The sequence below is a fragment of the Rosa rugosa genome, chromosome 7 (assembly GCF_958449725.1).
Source record: "Rosa rugosa chromosome 7, drRosRugo1.1, whole genome shotgun sequence".
NCBI lineage: Eukaryota > Viridiplantae > Streptophyta > Magnoliopsida > Rosales > Rosaceae > Rosa > Rosa rugosa.
In genome coordinates this window covers 18,120,637-18,134,900 of record NC_084826.1, presented here as the reverse complement: position 1 = coordinate 18,134,900, position 14,264 = coordinate 18,120,637, and the positions used below count along the sequence as shown (strand labels likewise).

The following is a 14,264-nucleotide window of genomic DNA, read 5'->3' as shown; positions in this document are numbered from 1 at the left end:
GTTAGCCTCACCTGGTTAGCCTCGCCTGCCCCTACAGCCTTTTGCACCCATGCCCCTTGACATGCAGCTTATGGATGTGGTTACAGCATATCTCTATGGGGATCTAGATTCAGAGATATATATGAATGTTCCAAATGGACTTCAGTTACCCAAATCAAGTGGGGCTCTAAACCACGGAGCGCATTTTTTATAAGATTAAAACGCTCACTATATGGATTGAAACAATCTGGACGGATGTGGTATAACCGTCTAAGTGACTACTTGATTGGGAAGGGATATGTCAATAATGAAATATGCACATGCGTGTTCATTAAAAGGACAAGTTCCGGATTTGCAATTGTAGCAGTTTATGTTGATGACATGAACCTAATTGGAACTCTAGATGAGTTAAAGGAAACTACTAAATATTTGAAATCCGAATTTGAGATGAAAGATCTTGAGAAAACACGGTTTTGTCACGGATTAGAACTCGAGCACCGTAGTGATGGGATTTTGATCCATCAGTCAACATATACTCAAAAAATAATATGGTGCTTTAATGATGATAAAATAAAGCCTGTGAGTACTCCCATGATTGGCCGTAGTCTTGAGCCTGGAAAGATCTGTTTCGTCCAAAAGATGAGGATCAAGACGTTTTAGAGGCTAAAGTGTCATATCTAAGTGCAATAGGCGCATTATTATACGCCGCCATTGGACTGGTGTAAAGACAATCTTTCGATACTTAAAAGGTAAAATTGATATGGGCTTATTTTATCCCTATAGAGAGAAAAGAAGGGACGAAAGAATGGATTCAGACTCCTTTGGCCCGAAGGCCATCGTCAATACTATGCGTCGCCGGCCAGAGACTGGGGAGCACAGCACCGCCGCTGCCGTAGGTGGCTGGCGTCCTCCCTTCGTCCGTCACAATAATGGTGATATTTTGATGGGTTTTGTTGATGCAGGGTACCTCTCTGACCCTCACAAAGGTCGCTCCCAAACTGGTTATGTCTTTATCATGGGAAGCACTGCGATATCTTGGAGGTCTACAAACAGACTTGTCGATACTTCCTCGAATCATGCAGAGATTATTGCTCTACATGAAGCTGTACGTGAATACATATGGCTAAGAACTAGTGGTTTGAAGTCTACCACAGATGAACCTACATGCATTTTTTAGGATAATGCAACTTGTACTGAACAAATGAAGTTAGGATTCATCAAGGGCGACAACACCAAGCATATATCGCCTAAGTTCTTTTATAATCAGCAACAACAAGCACTTCTAAAGATTGAAGTGAATCAAATCCGATCAGAGGATAATGTAGCGGACTTATTCACTAAGTCGTTCCCTAAATTCACCTTCGAGAAACATGTGAAGAGCATCGGATTGAGAAAGTTATCCGAACTCCCATGATTGTAGCAATCAGGGGGAGATGTCAACATCAGGAGGAGGAATGATGTCTACGTGTTCGATCTCGAAGAGTGAAATACGTGTTGTACTCTTTTTCTCATCCTCGAGATTGTTTTTGTCCCACAGGGTTTTTATTACTCAAGCAAGGTTTTTAACGAGACAACGATTGAAGCGTCATCACCAAGTTTGAGCGGCACAAGGGGAAGTGTTGAAGAATGTTGACTTTAGTGTGTCTTGTCAAATTAGGATTAGTTCTATAGTTGTAATATGAGAGAATTCCCAATTCAAGTTAGAATAGAAATCCTTGAATACCAAGAAATTGTACTTTGTAATCCCTATATATAAGGCTCCTATTATCAATGAATTGACGCACCAATTTTCTCTACAATCTCTCTTGCGCCCTATTTCGTTAAACAAACACTAAACACATCTATATTCTTTTCTGAATTTTCAGTCTGCTAATACTAAACCCTGTCCACAATTAAGTTGTAAATGTAGACCACTGAGGCTACTGAAGTGATAGGCAAGTAAAGAGTTAGCCCAGCTGAAACTCATATATGTGTAATCTGTTCAAACTCATAATTTCATCCACACATATATAGTTCTTTCCTTCAAAATTTGATAAGACATGTTCCACTTAAAAGACATTTATAAATAATTTTTGCCTCCAAGGCTAGCTTTATAGTGTCTTGCCGGGGGAACCAAGTTGCTAGTTAATTTTGATCATTTTCCAAGCTCCTGCTGTTGTAGGTAAGCTTCTCACTTTACTTGTATATCTGAACTTCAACAAAGAATAGCTCAGAAAGAAAGCACATAAGCTTCAACTTTTATTATAGTGGAAAGCACGGCAAGGCCAAAAGAAACTGGTGGTAGTGAGTTTACCCCTAAAAGTTTGCAGGGCTGTCATCCAGTTGTTTCTCATCTTCTATATCTACCTCCAAAATTTCCTGAGAAAGAACTGGGTCATATTACTAAAACAACAAGGCATTCATGCTCATTATCAAATTAAGTAATAGTAAGATATAATAACTCACAGGGATTCTCTGCTTGAGATAATTGGCCAGCCTAGCCAGAACAAGGCTGCGTTCATGCCAAAACCGGCCTTTGAGACTGATCTTCACAAAGGGTCCATCTAGGTCAGCAAGATCAACTTGTCCTACAAACCATTCACCAAGTATAAGCCGATCAAGTCCACAATATAACTAACAAAAAAAGAAATAAAAAAGATGAAATGTTTGTGTGAAAGATAGGTGTTGTACCTGTCATGCCAACTGAAGTGTCAAAGAGCTGACCAAATTCGACTCTGGCATCGGCCAAGACCTGTCTAATGTTGTCTTCTGTTAGGTCCAGCGGCTGTGAAGGCTGAGCTGCTGCTGCTGCTAATATGCTTGGAAATCTCTTACTAGATTTTGATCCTAGTGTTGCTGGGATTGTACAAATCCTTAGCCTTTGCCATTGAGTGTGGTTTTGGTTCACTGTGTTCAGGATTTGGGTTTTGGAGAAGTGATAGGGAGTAATAGGGAAGACTGGTGTTGGGTTTGTTCCTGTTATGTGGTTGCTCTGGCGATGAAGAACTCCTTGGACCCTCATCCCTCTTCCCCCTTCCAAAGCTTCTTTGGAAAAAATCACTACCTAATTCAAAAGGCTCTAACTATTGGATAGACAAATTGATAAGGACCAACTGTTTGAATGGATAGAATTCAGTCAATTCACTACCAAGCAGTCCAAGCTCCACCAAGCTCCAAGTGTATATATTATTGTAGCTGTATTATGCAGTTATGTTATATTTCTCATTCAGAAGGGAAGTCTTTGTTTGAATCATATAAGCATATAAGCCGCCTCATTGCACAAAACTTGATTTTTTAAAACTAATTTCGCATCTTATGTTGTTATTCTCTCAACCCGAACTATAAATTCAAGCAAAAACCCACTTTACCTCTGATTCAGATGGGGAATATATCAACATGCATGCCGAACAATCATTTTTTCTCCCTTCAAATTCTGAATAGGAAAAGAAAAGGCAAATACTTTTATTCTCTTCACCTTACAATTTTCTGATAAGATAATGTTACACTGTATGGTTCCTTAGTGCTGCTGGCTTACAAGTATGCCACAGATGGACCATATCATTAGAACACAAATATGCTAAAGAAAAAAGGAGGTGAGAAGATTGAAATTGTATACTACTTGAATGCGCTGAAAACTGGGCAAATTCAATACATTGGGTTTATTCCTCACATTCTGCTGCTCAAAATTCACCAAGAACTCTAGAAAAGGACATTACATGAATACAAAACTCGTTTACACCTTCCTATCTCACATAGATATGCAGTGTGCTCCCACTATATTGCAGAGAAGTACTCTTTGCTGAGCTTGGGGTCTGGCTTCATGGACTTCTCCCCAGGCTTCCACCCAGCCGGGCAAACCTCATCAGGGTTGTCCTGCACAAACTGCAAGGCCTGCAGGATCCAGGCAAGGAAACACACCGAAAAAATCCAATTATAACTAGTAAAATAAACATAACAATGAACAATTTACAAGATATAAGGCAGATATTGGATGCTAAAATAATCCCAATTTCTATCTTGGCCTCAAAGAAGTTGTTTACCTGGAGCGTTCTCTTAGTCTCATCCACACTTCGGCCAATGGCAAGATTGTTAATGGTGGAGTGTTGAATAACACCTTCCTTGTCAATAATGAAGAGTCCTCTCAATGCAATTCCCTATCACGGCAAAACCAAACTTTTAAATAATCCAGATTACAACATCACCAAGTCTCCCAAAATTTCTAATTCATTAAGTTCAGAACCAATTATCATCTCATACCTGGTCTGGGATCAGTACACCATAAGATTTTGAAATTGATTTGGTGACATCAGAGACCAATGGATACTTCAAGTCACCAAGACCACCTGATTTCCTATCTGTTTGGACCCATGCAAGATGCGAAAACTACAAGAGAAAATGATAGTGTAAGGCCAAGATAATCTCAAAGATGAGTCTTTGGACAATTTCACTTGAAATAAATACACATAGGTACAAGACTTAGATAAGCATAAGGCTCAAAGGTGGTGCTCATCATTCATCATTTATTTTAAAAATTATGGAATCAAGAACACAGTTTCCTGATATTGCCAACCTTAGTTATTCCTTTTGATCCAACCTTAGATACTATTTCTTGTGATTTTTTCTTTTCCAACTTTGTCTATAAAAGTAAGACATTCTTCTTCACCAACACTGAGAATTGGCAATTTGGCTCAACCAAATGCAAATGTATTCTTTAATTATGAGTCCAATTTCAGTTGACAATCAGCAAATGCAACTTGTAAGTTCACTTTCATAGGTATAGTAAGTTGAAGTGGAAAGCAACCCTCTTCTAACATGTGTATATGCAACTTATTGACTTATTGTAAAATGCAACAACAAATCCAAACATGAAACAAGTGAATGTGCATATGCAGAATATTGACTTTACGTAATCCGCTACAACAGACCCACGGATCGAATAAGTTCTGACATGGGAATATGCAGAACATTGACTTTCTGTAATCCACTAAAACAGACCAACAGATTGAACAAGTTCTGACATGAGGATATGCAGGCCATTGACTTATTGTGATATGCTACAACAAAGGAAACATTGAACAATTCATCACATGTAGATATGCAGAATATTGACATTTTGCGATATGCTGCAAACGATCCAAACATTGAACAAGTTATAACAAATGCATATGCAGAACATTGACTTTTTATGAAATGTCAATATGATTTTTTTATGAAATGTCAACACGACCTTTTATGAAATGTCAACAGAACAAACTAGCAGGCAATCAGCTGCAGGCGGGTAGTCTGATAATGCATTCTAATATTACAGCTGAATTTAAACAATGCACATTATGAAGATAGCCGGAGCAGAAAATCAACTTACAACACTGTCGACCGAAACACCCAAGACTTCTGTGTTGAGTGCCTCGAATTCAGCATGACGGTCACTGAAAGCAGTAATCTCTGAAAAATAGTTCAAAGATACACACAGAGAAGTTAGATTCACCACCCGAAATCTCCATAAAAAAAAACTGAAACTATGTAAGAAACAGATTAGTCGAAAAACAAACCTGTTGGGCACACAAATGTGAAATCCAACGGATAGAAAAACAGAATCACATATTTCTTCCCAATGTATTCAGACAATTTGACCTGGGGAAATTGCAAATCTTTTCAGTTTCAAAAAAAAAAAAAAAAAAAAAAAAACCCAAATATGAATTCAGGAGACAAACAATTTGAATTAGATTTTCACCTTGATGAATTCCTGGTCAAAAACAGCCTCAGCTTCAAAATCCGGCGCGACGTTTCCGACCAACGGAAGCTCAGCCTATACAAAACCAAAACGAAGAAATTAACTTGACAGCAGAATCAGAATCCGTTAGCAATTACAAATGAAATAGAGCGAGAAAGACTTACGGAAGCTTTGACGGCGAAGGACTTGGCGGAATGGGAGCGGCGGGAGAGAGAGATGGAGCGGGAGGGGGATGGGAGGCGGAGGCCGGTGAAGGATTTGGGGAATGTTAGGGTTTGGGATTGGGGCTTGGAGATGGAAGAGGCGGCGAGAGATGAGGATTTGGCGGAGGCGAAAGCCCTAGGGGTGGAGGAGATGAGAGCGGTTGAGGCAGCCATGGTGGTTCTTGGTAACTCACCCACTCAAACTCGAACTGAGTAGTAGTATCTATCAGTCAGTCACAGTCTGTGTGTGTGAGATGAGTCTTGAGTCTTCTTAAGGTGGAGAAATGGTAGGAGACAAGTGAGAGGATAGGGGTTGGTGCTTGGTGGACTGGGGCTCCATACATTTTGGGGCAACCGGAAATCTAGCTTTTTTTTTTTCTTTTCTTTTTTTGGGGATTTTAATTTTTGAGCTGGCATTTACAAATTGGTGAGAGGTAAATGGTGGAAAGGACTGAGGTTGACCTTGAGTGGTTGAAGATTTGGTTTCAAAATGGGATCTTGAGCTAGAACACTATGGTTTGCCTCTAATTGGAAGGGTTGGGGTGGAAATCCTTATCTGTGAGAAGGGTGTGAACCACAATTAGGTTGGAAAGTGATGGATCATTAGCATTCAGGAGCGGTTGTGGCACCAAATTATGATAAATTCACAATGTGTGAACAATGAAAACTATGTACTATACTCAAGTTCAATAATATTAAACCCGTCAATAAGGAGCAATCTTTTCCTGCTTTTGATTTTCAGAGGTTCAGACCTTAATACCCCTTTCTTCTTAGGTTAATTTTTGGACAACCTTCTCATTTTAGCTGAAGAAATCTTCAACCGCACATCCTTTAGGGAAAGAGCAAAAGACAAATCCTGTTCCATGGATAGTGCATTAGGAAAAGAAGGGAGAGCAACCAGTTTAGTACTTTAGTTAGTTAGCTAGCCCGAAGCAGAGGCAGTTTCATCAGCCTCTTATGACCTATCAGAGTCGAAGAGATCTCAAACACCTCAGCTGCATCCGTTGAGTCCACCACCTGCCATCAATGTTGTGAACTTATTAGTAGAAAAGCCCGCCAAGGTAAAAATATTACCCTTAGTTGGTCGAGGAGGACTTGGTTGAGGCAGATCCTTCAGAAGTCCTGCCGCCACTAATTAAATTACGCTAGTTAAATCCTAAACAACACAACTACAATTATGTATCAAGCATGATGAACGCCTTTCGAGGCTGTGTGCCTTTGAAGAAAGCATATGTGTAGGAATATTTTGATCTCATGATATGGGATTACTAATCTCACCAACATTGTACTAACCCCCGCACCAAAGGAGCTCAACTTAGACTGCCTATGAACAAGTCCATTTAAGGTAATGTTACTCTTTTCATGCCAATATTTTTTTCATTATCATAGAAGCAAAGCAGAAATAACTTGACAACGGAGAGTCATCAATCCACCAGCACCTTTAAACAAAAAGAAAAAAGAAAGTAAGAGAGAAAATTCAAATGTTTTATTCAAAATAAATGTCTTATCTACTAAACTAAATTCTAGTTCCCACTGCAAGAAAGCTACCATTCAAAAGTTGGGGAAAAAAAGCGACCCTAAGGTTCGAGCAGACGGCGGCATAGTGCAGACCGAGTTTCCAGCAGAAGGTGGAGAACCCATTCCTGCATTGTCTCAGCCAGGCTGCTGGGTTTCTCTCCTAGGTTTCTTCATAGGAGAAGGGCAGGTTTTGTTTCGATCCCGGACGATGGGGTTGATCGGCGTTTTTGATCGTCGAGATCTGATCGATGGACATTGGATTGGCTTCCCATCAAGGTGTTGTTGGTGTCTCAGGCTGCATCTGATCAGTTTTGGAATCGGATCAAGGGCGGCCTTTCGTGGTTGAGGTTGACGATTATCTCCAGATTTTGTGGTGCAGTGCTGAGCCGCTTTTGATCGAAGGAATGGATGCAGGGATGGCTGCCTAGGTTGGACGTCCTCCGGACTGGGCGGCAACAAGCTGGCAGTGAGGTGGTACTCCGGCAGGCGGTTTTGTCTAGGTTTGGGCCTCTGGGCCTGGGCTTGGATCATATGGGCTGAAACACTTCTGGGCCCATTTGAGTAGGTCTGGTTCTTTTCAGAATATTACTTAGTGCTTTGGGGAGGCCTAGTCCGAGAGTTTAACCTCCTTGGGTGATGTTGGGCATTTATGGTCTTTAAAGTGTCAGTCGTAATTCGGATTATAGTTCTACGGAATTTGTAATTATCTCGAGTTGGATTGGACGAAGCGGCTTATGGATGAGGAATTGACTCATATTTGTTTGTTGAGAAGTAGTTTTCTTTTTGTGTCACAATTGCGTGTCTCGCGGATGGAGGGCTAGAAGATGATTTTTTCCTCAGAAGACATGAAGTTGCTTTTTGTTTATGGGTTCGCTTTACAAAGCAGGCTCAAATTGACTTGTAATGAGTTAACATTACTTATAGGGATGACATAAAAACCTACGGGTATGGGTATCTACGGGTACCCGTTCTATTTGGGTAAAAAGATTTAGGTAATTGTAGCGGTAAATTACCCACGGGTAAATGGGTAATGGGTGTTGGATACCCGCTCAGGTATGGGTATACCCGCGGGTACCCATACCCATATAACTTATTAAACTGTTTTTTTTTTTTTATCAAAACTTATTAAGCTATATTCTTACACATTTTTTTTTTTTACAATTTTCACTCAAAATTAAGTTTATGATTAAAAAAAAAAGATGAAAAAGGAAAAAAAAAAAAAAATTTCACGTCTCTCTAAATCCCAGATCTTCATCTTCTCCCAGATTCATCTTCATCTTCTCAAAAATCCCAGATCTTCATCTTCTCCCAGATCTTCATTCATTCCTCCTTTAATTTCGAATAGAGCTCCAGATCTTCGTTGATGATGGACAGCTCTCTTTCTTCCTCCTTTGGTTTCAAATTGAGCTCCCGATCTTTGTCGTCTACGGCTTCGACGCCATCAACGTCACAGAGAATGCGCCGGTGGCTCTCAGTGCGGCGGGAGTGGCGGCGGTGGTGGCTGAGTCCTACGCGCGCATCTTCTTCACGAACTCAGTGGCCACCGGCAAGGTGTACCCTCTCGAATCGGAGGCGAGGATTTGAGAGGAGTGCAGGAGTGGTGATGTAGCGAGAGCCATCTGATCAATCACATATGATGAATAATTGAAGGAATTGATTTCAGTATTCCCACAATCCCAGATCTACTCTTACGGTTTTTTTTCTTTCTTTTTTCTGTTCTTAGAGATGCTTTTCTCAACAAAAAAAAAAAAAAATTAAAGCAAACAGATGGGTAGTTGGGTACCCATTTACCCGATGGGTGGGTATGGAAATACTCGCGAAAAAAAAGACTGGGTATGGGTATCAAGGGTATTACCCATTTTGGTTGCTGGGTGGGTATATTACCCGCGGGTATTACCCAATGGAAAAAATGCAAACTTGTATTTACTTAGATAAGAGCTTGGTCTTTATCTTGGCATAATTCTGTATTTAAGTGTATGTTAGACTCTGATTATTTTATTGGTCATCTAATGCAATGAACCTTTATTTCAAAAAAAAACAAAAAAAATGCTAGTTCCCACTTCCCACCTTATTAGTCTGGATCGTGGTAAAAGCTCTCAACTCCGTGAACAGACTTGGACTGTTGATTAGACCCAGTTTTGCAGTGCTTACATTTCCTTTGCTGTTAGCTTCTTGGTCAGGTCCATTACAGTTGGGCTGGGCTTATACGATTGGTCAGGCCCTTTTGCCTCTACATTGTGCTCTGTTTTTTTTTCTTTTTCTTTTTTTTGGTCTGACTAATTTTGACACTTCAGATAGCAAGCACTCCTCACACACCAATCAGAATCCTGAAAGCAAATATTACAATTGTTGGAGCAATTTAGGCTTATCCTCACCACAGCGCTCATGTCCTTCTCTTTCTTCTTCTCCCCCATATCTCAGCCATGACCAGCACCCACACCAGTACCAACAACCAACCCAATGCAAGAAACCCACTTCCTCTCCACCTCAAACCCCAAACCCTTCTCCTCCATTCCCCTCCCCAACCCAAACCCAAACCCAAATCCCAAATCCCAATTCCAATCCTCCTCCTCCTCCTCCCACCATGACCCTTCTTTCCACTCCCCCAAAACCCCTCACTTCCCCATCCTCTCCACCAAAACCAAAACCAAAACCAAAACCCCATCATCATCATCCCCCCAAATCCTCAAATCCCTCAAACCCCAAATCCCCCCTCCCCCCTCCGACTTCCACGACAAGGCCCTCTACCTCGACTCCATCGGCCTCGACCTCTTCTCCCTCCTCCACCACCACCCTCCCATCGCCTCCGCCTCCCTCCCCGACCTCAAATCCACCGTCCATTTCCTCACCTCCATGGGCTTCTCCACCCCCGAGTTCCGCCGCCTCGTCGGCATGTGCCCCGAAATCCTCGCCTCCCGCGTCTCCGACATCATCCCCATCTTCACCTTCCTCCTCCGCGAGGCCCGCGTCAACGGCTCCGATCTCAAGCGCGTCATAAACCGACGACCCAGATTGCTCGCCTCCAGCGTCAAGCACCGCCTCCGCCCCACCCTTTACTTCCTCCAGTCCATCGGCATAGCCGACGTCAACAAGCACACCTCTCTGCTCTCCTGCAGCGTCGAGGACAAGCTCCAGCCCCGCGTCGACTACCTCGAAAAAATCGGGTTTTCGCGGCGGGACGCATTGGCCATGTTCCGGCGGTTCCCGCAGCTGTTCTGCTACAGCATTGAGCATAATTTCGAGCCCAAGTTCAATTACTTTGTGGTGGAAATGGGGAGGGAGTTGAAGGAGCTCAAGGAGTTTCCGCACTACTTCTCGTTTAGCTTAGAGAATCGGATTCGGCCGAGGCATCAGAGGTGTGTGGAGAAGGGTGTCTGCTTTCCTTTGCCGATTTTGTTAAAGACCAGTGAGGCCAAGTTCCGGGAGAGATTGGAGGTTTGTTGTAATTCTTCCATCCCGTTGAGAAATTCTCCTTTGTGGTGTACAAATTCCATTTCTGGTGATTTAGACAAATGAAAAAAATATAACCTCATTTCCAACCCTTTTGCTTTTCATTTTGGAGATATATATGATTTGAGCCAGAAACCGCATATTACTTGAGAGGCAAAGTTTTATAGGAGAGCTGTAGATGAGAATTACAGGTATATTTTAGCTACTGACATCACATGTTGGATCATATCGTATACAGTTATATTGCATACATTGTTAGTATATTTTGAACAATAGGTCCTAATGGGGACCTGAGGTCTTTGTTTAGTGTTATGGAACACTATGCTGAATTAAAAACTCAGTTAATAACTTAATGTCAACTGTCAAGAACGTTCAGGAGCAACCAAAATTGCAAAATAATTGAACCAAATTTAATCCATTAACAACAAAGCTGCCACATTCATTGTAAACTATTTGCATAAAATTGAAGCAAGTTAAAATGTGTATTAGACTTATTGAAATGAAAATGCACTTGCAAAGAATTTTCCTTTCACACAAACTGCGCGATCCCTGAGCAAATCTTTCGACATTTACATCTTCCCGAATTAGTGTCATTTTGGCCTAAGGTACTTAGTTCCATAGCAGTTCTGTTGACCGTGAACTCTGCCTCCACAATGCAAGTATCCTCCCTCAAAAGCCCTCCGTCTTCCCGTCTGAAATCGTCCAGTGCAATGAAATGATCCCAACCGAAATTCGAAGTAGCGCCAGTGAAAAGACAATTACTATCATTCCCAGTATAGTGCATTGCATGTACTTGATCTACAATGCGCAGGCAGAAATTGGTTGATATTTTGGTGCCATCACGAAGATCTTCTGGATCAGCTAATGACAAATAAAGAGAGAGATGAGTACCCCTTCCATCACCGTCTCCCGAGGGATAGAGATCTATCTTCCATTTCTGGCCTCCAGCAGTGAATCGTTCTTCATAGCATTGAGCGGCTAAGTTTGAAAAGTTCCCAACCTTCCAAGTATGCTTGTACTTCTCTGAGGTAGTCTTCCTTATTGATAGACAATCTGCTTGGGGTACGGGTCTTCTTCCATTACAAACAAAGACCTCAGCTCCAAACACACATTTATCATCAATTAGATAACCATTGGAGGCATCAGTAAAGTCCCTTAGAGAGACAAGTTTATCAAAACCGACTGCACCAGACATCTCCCCTCGAAAGCAAAAGTTTCTTGTATTGGCATCTTCAACAACCAAGTACTTGCTCTTTATCTGATCAAGCAAAAATAACCTGAAATCAACATATACTTCCTCACCAGGCTGGAGTGAGTTCTCTCCCGCGGTTACCAAGTAGAGAGAGATGTGGTCTTCTACATTCTTCTTCTTGTTTCCATTTGGATAGAACACGAGTTTCCAATTGTATCCTCCGGCTCCAAAGACCCCCGATTCACATTTAACATTTGTCTCCGCAATTGAATCATCCGTCAGCAATGAAAAGGACTCTACCTTTAGAATGTAACTAAATGGTGTTGATTCTGAAAACGATCTGATAACCCCTGCATCTGCATCTTGGTCAGAGACTACGACAGCCATGGCAAGAAACGATCAAGAACTCGAAGGGTCTGTGGTTAAAACTCGAAGGTTCTTAAATAATGGCGGTGCCGACCAATGACTCTTGGAATATAGTAAAACAAAGAACAAACCCTGAAAGAATTTTAGATATGGAGACTATGGTATAGCGAGCGTGTATTATATATAGGAGCGTAGAGCCCTTGTAGGAATAGGGTTCCTAAAAAAATCTTGGAAAAAATTGGCTTATTAAGATTTCTTGATTACCAAGTATTTTACCAACATGACGTTGTTATCTTTCAGCTTGGGCTAAACATGACATTATCGAATTCTATATGTTTTGGTTTTCCCATTCCAACAAGAAATTTATTTCTTAAAAACAGATGGATTCAGTAGCAAATCCCCTTGATAATCGATCTAGACAAGGCCATGCTAGAAACTTTACTTAAATTTTGTATGCTATGACATGCTCCTAAAATAGCGAGCTTTGTTGCAGCTGTAGTCGTATTAACTATTGCATTTGATCTCTTTCAACATTAAATTTAGCATCTTTGTTGTCATTATTATTAATATTATTATTATTTTAAATCAAAGGGGAAGGTGATTCAAACTTTAACCATGTTGGATATTAGCGAAAGCGTAAGTGTAAAATAAGAAACTAGTTTTGCGTAGGAAGATATGGTTTCTTATTTTACACTTACGCTTTCGCTAATTCAGGTGACCTATGCTTAGTCTAAATATAGTATCAATATTTTTTTTTTGGTTACAAAATATAGTATTAATATTACCTTCACTTAATCACATTGACATCAAAACCACAACTTTATCCTAAAAGGATTCGGTATTATTAAGAACATTCCAATCACATATTGTTTATGTTGTTATGTCTCATTTCTTTTTAGTGAGTCACACAACCCAACACTTTGTCCCCAACCACTCTCATGTCTTCCATAGATGCTACCATTGCAAAACATGCGACGACCTCACTCTTTGGATGGTTATTCATTGGGGAATCTTTAACCTCGGCCTGACATCTCCCTCCCTCCCTCCCTTCCTCTCTTCTTGGTGAGACTACTCACCACTAGAAGTTTCAATCCATCATCTTGGAGATGTATGCTCCAAGCTTAAAGAGGACCAAGCTCTATTTCAAGTTTATGGGAAGGAAAATAAATAGATGTATTGTCATTGACAATACCATCGGCTATAATTCTCACTACCTGGTTGACATTTGATGTTTTATTTGATACAATTGTGCATCCAACATGTATTTCTTAGGTTTCTAATTTAATAGTGCCTTTAAAATTCTCTCAAAATACCTCGAAAGAATTCTGTTACTTTCAATTTTGATGAATTTTTTAAATATGTTGTAGAGAAACTGAAATTGAGAGGAAATTGCTGTGTATACTGATTGATAATAGGGGCATCTTTATATAAAGGATTACAATGCATAGAGTCTGAATCATACAAGGAAAGATAATCTCTAGATTATTCTAATTAAACCCTATTACCACTAGGTCAAGTAACCTAGAGTTTGGGCCAAACACAAACTAGGGTTTTACTTGAACACTCCCCCTTGTGTTGCCCAAACGTGGTGCTTCTATCGTTGCCTCGCTAAAAACTTTGCCAAGTAACAAAAACCCAGTGGGACAAAAACAACCTCGGTCGAAGGGGAAAAAGAGCACAACACACCCTTCACGCTTCGAGACGAACATGTAGACATCTCCCCCTGATGTCAGCGCCTCCCCCTGATGACTACGATAATGGGAGTTCAGATAATTTCCGCAAGCCAATCCTTGCCACATGTTTCTCGAACGTGGATTTGGGCAATGACTTAGTAAACAAGTCTGCC

General features: G+C 40.9%; 4 protein-coding genes across 4 annotated transcripts; 1 reads left to right on the top strand and 3 right to left on the bottom strand.

Moving 5' to 3' along the window:
* Positions 1–1,907: 1,907 nt before the first annotated feature.
* Positions 1,908–3,105, bottom strand: LOC133721277 (uncharacterized). The gene is made up of 4 exons (XM_062147847.1): positions 2,650–3,105; positions 2,425–2,546; positions 2,273–2,337; positions 1,908–2,166 (listed from the first exon to the last, which is right to left on the bottom strand). Exons 1-3 carry the CDS (start codon positions 2,978–2,980, stop codon positions 2,275–2,277), a joined length of 516 nt encoding a protein of 171 aa, XP_062003831.1. The 5' UTR covers positions 2,981–3,105; the 3' UTR covers positions 1,908–2,166; positions 2,273–2,274.
* Positions 3,106–3,398: 293 nt separating this feature from the next.
* On the bottom strand, positions 3,399–6,218 carry LOC133721276 (2-Cys peroxiredoxin BAS1, chloroplastic). The gene is made up of 7 exons (XM_062147846.1): positions 5,854–6,218; positions 5,690–5,764; positions 5,508–5,589; positions 5,321–5,400; positions 4,216–4,341; positions 3,999–4,112; positions 3,399–3,849 (listed from the first exon to the last, which is right to left on the bottom strand). The coding sequence occupies exons 1-7, from the start codon at positions 6,064–6,066 to the stop codon at positions 3,733–3,735; spliced, it is 807 nt and encodes a 268-aa protein (XP_062003830.1). The 5' UTR covers positions 6,067–6,218; the 3' UTR covers positions 3,399–3,732.
* A 3,511-nt stretch (positions 6,219–9,729) lies between these two features.
* Positions 9,730–10,951, top strand: LOC133721142 (protein SEEDLING LETHAL 1, chloroplastic). The gene has a single exon (XM_062147677.1). The coding sequence runs from the start codon at positions 9,871–9,873 to the stop codon at positions 10,924–10,926; it is 1,056 nt and encodes a 351-aa protein (XP_062003661.1). The 5' UTR covers positions 9,730–9,870; the 3' UTR covers positions 10,927–10,951.
* Positions 10,952–11,389: 438 nt separating this feature from the next.
* On the bottom strand, positions 11,390–12,443 carry LOC133722951 (uncharacterized). The gene has a single exon (XM_062149794.1). It carries the CDS (start codon positions 12,437–12,439, stop codon positions 11,390–11,392), a length of 1,050 nt encoding a protein of 349 aa, XP_062005778.1. The 5' UTR covers positions 12,440–12,443.
* Between the last annotated feature and the right edge of the window lie 1,821 nt (positions 12,444–14,264).